Source organism: Cryptosporidium hominis, assembly GCF_000006425.1.
Source record: "Cryptosporidium hominis TU502 chromosome 1 CHRO011112, whole genome shotgun sequence".
Taxonomy (NCBI): Eukaryota; Apicomplexa; class Conoidasida; order Eucoccidiorida; family Cryptosporidiidae; genus Cryptosporidium; species Cryptosporidium hominis.
The window spans coordinates 1-1,860 of NW_666652.1; the positions used below are offsets into that span (position 1 = coordinate 1).

The following is a 1,860-nucleotide window of genomic DNA, read 5'->3' on the forward strand; positions in this document are numbered from 1 at the left end:
GTGTTGCATTATATATATTAAAATAATCCAACTTATAATGTGTAATTTTTTTATTTTTAAATTATAATAACTTAATATAAATAATAGGGAATTAGACTTACTTTTAATCTATGCATGGTAAGTTGAAATCATAATTAAAAAAAATAAAATAATACTAATTCTAAATATTTCAATTCTATTAATAATAATAGAGATACAGATTTTTAAAAGTTGAGGATCATATAGTTCCTATATATCCTGAAAGGGAGAAACCAATAAGAGAGAAGATTGAAAATGTACAATTCCAAGGAACTTTTAATTTGAGGGATGAAATTAAAAAAGTCGAATTTAAAGAAATAGAAGATGAGGAAATAGAAGCTGTTGAGTATGAGGTAAAAAAAATTGAAGAAGAAATTGAAGAACAGCCAAATATTCGTGGGCAATATTTATATAAATATTATGAAAAAAACCCACTTAAATGGCATGGGCCAATGGGAATAAATAATAAAGGATTTAAAATACAAGGAAATATTTCGGCTGATAATAAAGTTAAAATTATAGATATAAGTGAAAATAAGAGTTTTAATCCAATAAAACATGTAAGATGGCATATGACTCCTCAAATAATAACCGAAGGTGATGATTATTCTTTGGTTGACCCTCTTCCATTGTTTGAAGGTTTTGAATGGTATATATCAAGAGAAACTATTGGTCATTATTTAAGTGTTACAATATTTAGGGGGAATACTATAAATAAGAATCGGATTAATCTAATTCAAGCTAAAGATTTACATTTTAATGGTCAAAAAAAACTGATTAATCATGAAGATGATTCTGAATCTCTTATAAAATCAAACTTTAATTCAGAAAAAGATACTGATTTAGATAAATATACTACAGAAGAGACAATTATTGGGTAAGTTATTTTAATAATATAATAATTATATCAATTCTTTGATATTAACTTATATCTAGGCCTGTTCTTATACCAGATTACATAGCTCATCAGATTTTAGGTTTTATTTGTAATGAAAGTTTTTCTTGTAATATAATTCTATTAGACCGTCCAAGGCCTTCATTTAAATTAGATAATGAAGACGTTGCTAAAAATTCGAATTCTAATAATAAAAAAGATGGCCAAGATGAAAAGAATCAGGAAGATAAGAAGAAAAAGAAGAAGAAGAAAAAGAAGAAAAAGAAAAAGAAGAAACACATTGATAATGAAGATGAAAGTGATGAAGAGGATGGAAATAAGGATGATGATGATGAAGATGATGATAACGAAGATGATGAGAATGAAGATGACGATGGTGATGAGGATGACGATGACGATGATGATGAGGATGAGGATGAGGATGACGATAACGATGATGAAGAAGATGATCAAGTAAAGGATAATAAAAATAAAAGTAAATCTAAAATTGTAAAACATGGGAAGAATAAACAAGATCCAGAACAACATTCAGATTCAGATGCAAATTCAAAATCTGAATCTGGATCTGATTCTGATTCTGATTCTGACTCTGATTCTGACTCTGATTCTGACTCTGATTCAAAAAATAAGAATCGAGAAGAAAATGAATATGATGATGATGATGACTATTGCGAGGAAAATGACTATTTAGCATTTAAAAGGGAAACATATAGGGGAACATTTGAGTCAAAATTAATGGATGGAATTGCAAAAATATGCTATAATACCAAAAAAGATGAAAAGAAAGAGAGAAGAAAAAAAAGAAAATTGTTAAAAGTAGTTAAGGATAATAAGAATGGGAATACAGAAGCGAATTCTATTGAATATAAGTTAAGGTATCCATATCTCAATAGAATTTGAATTTGATAGATTTTTCTTCACCATTGAACATAAATATAATACAAGTA

At 27.0% G+C, this 1,860-nt stretch overlaps 2 protein-coding genes across 2 annotated transcripts; both read left to right on the forward strand.

The window, feature by feature from the left end:
• The first annotated feature begins 470 nt into the window (after positions 1–470).
• Positions 471–899, forward strand: Chro.10385 (hypothetical protein). Its single annotated transcript, XM_659981.1, has 1 exon — positions 471–899. The coding sequence occupies one exon, from the start codon at positions 471–473 to the stop codon at positions 897–899; it is 429 nt and encodes a 142-aa protein (XP_665073.1).
• Positions 900–1,648: 749 nt separating this feature from the next.
• Chro.10386 (hypothetical protein) lies at positions 1,649–1,813 on the forward strand. The annotated part of the gene is made up of 1 exon (XM_659982.1): positions 1,649–1,813. One exon carries the CDS (start codon positions 1,649–1,651, stop codon positions 1,811–1,813), a length of 165 nt encoding a protein of 54 aa, XP_665074.1.
• The last annotated feature ends 47 nt before the right edge of the window (positions 1,814–1,860 follow it).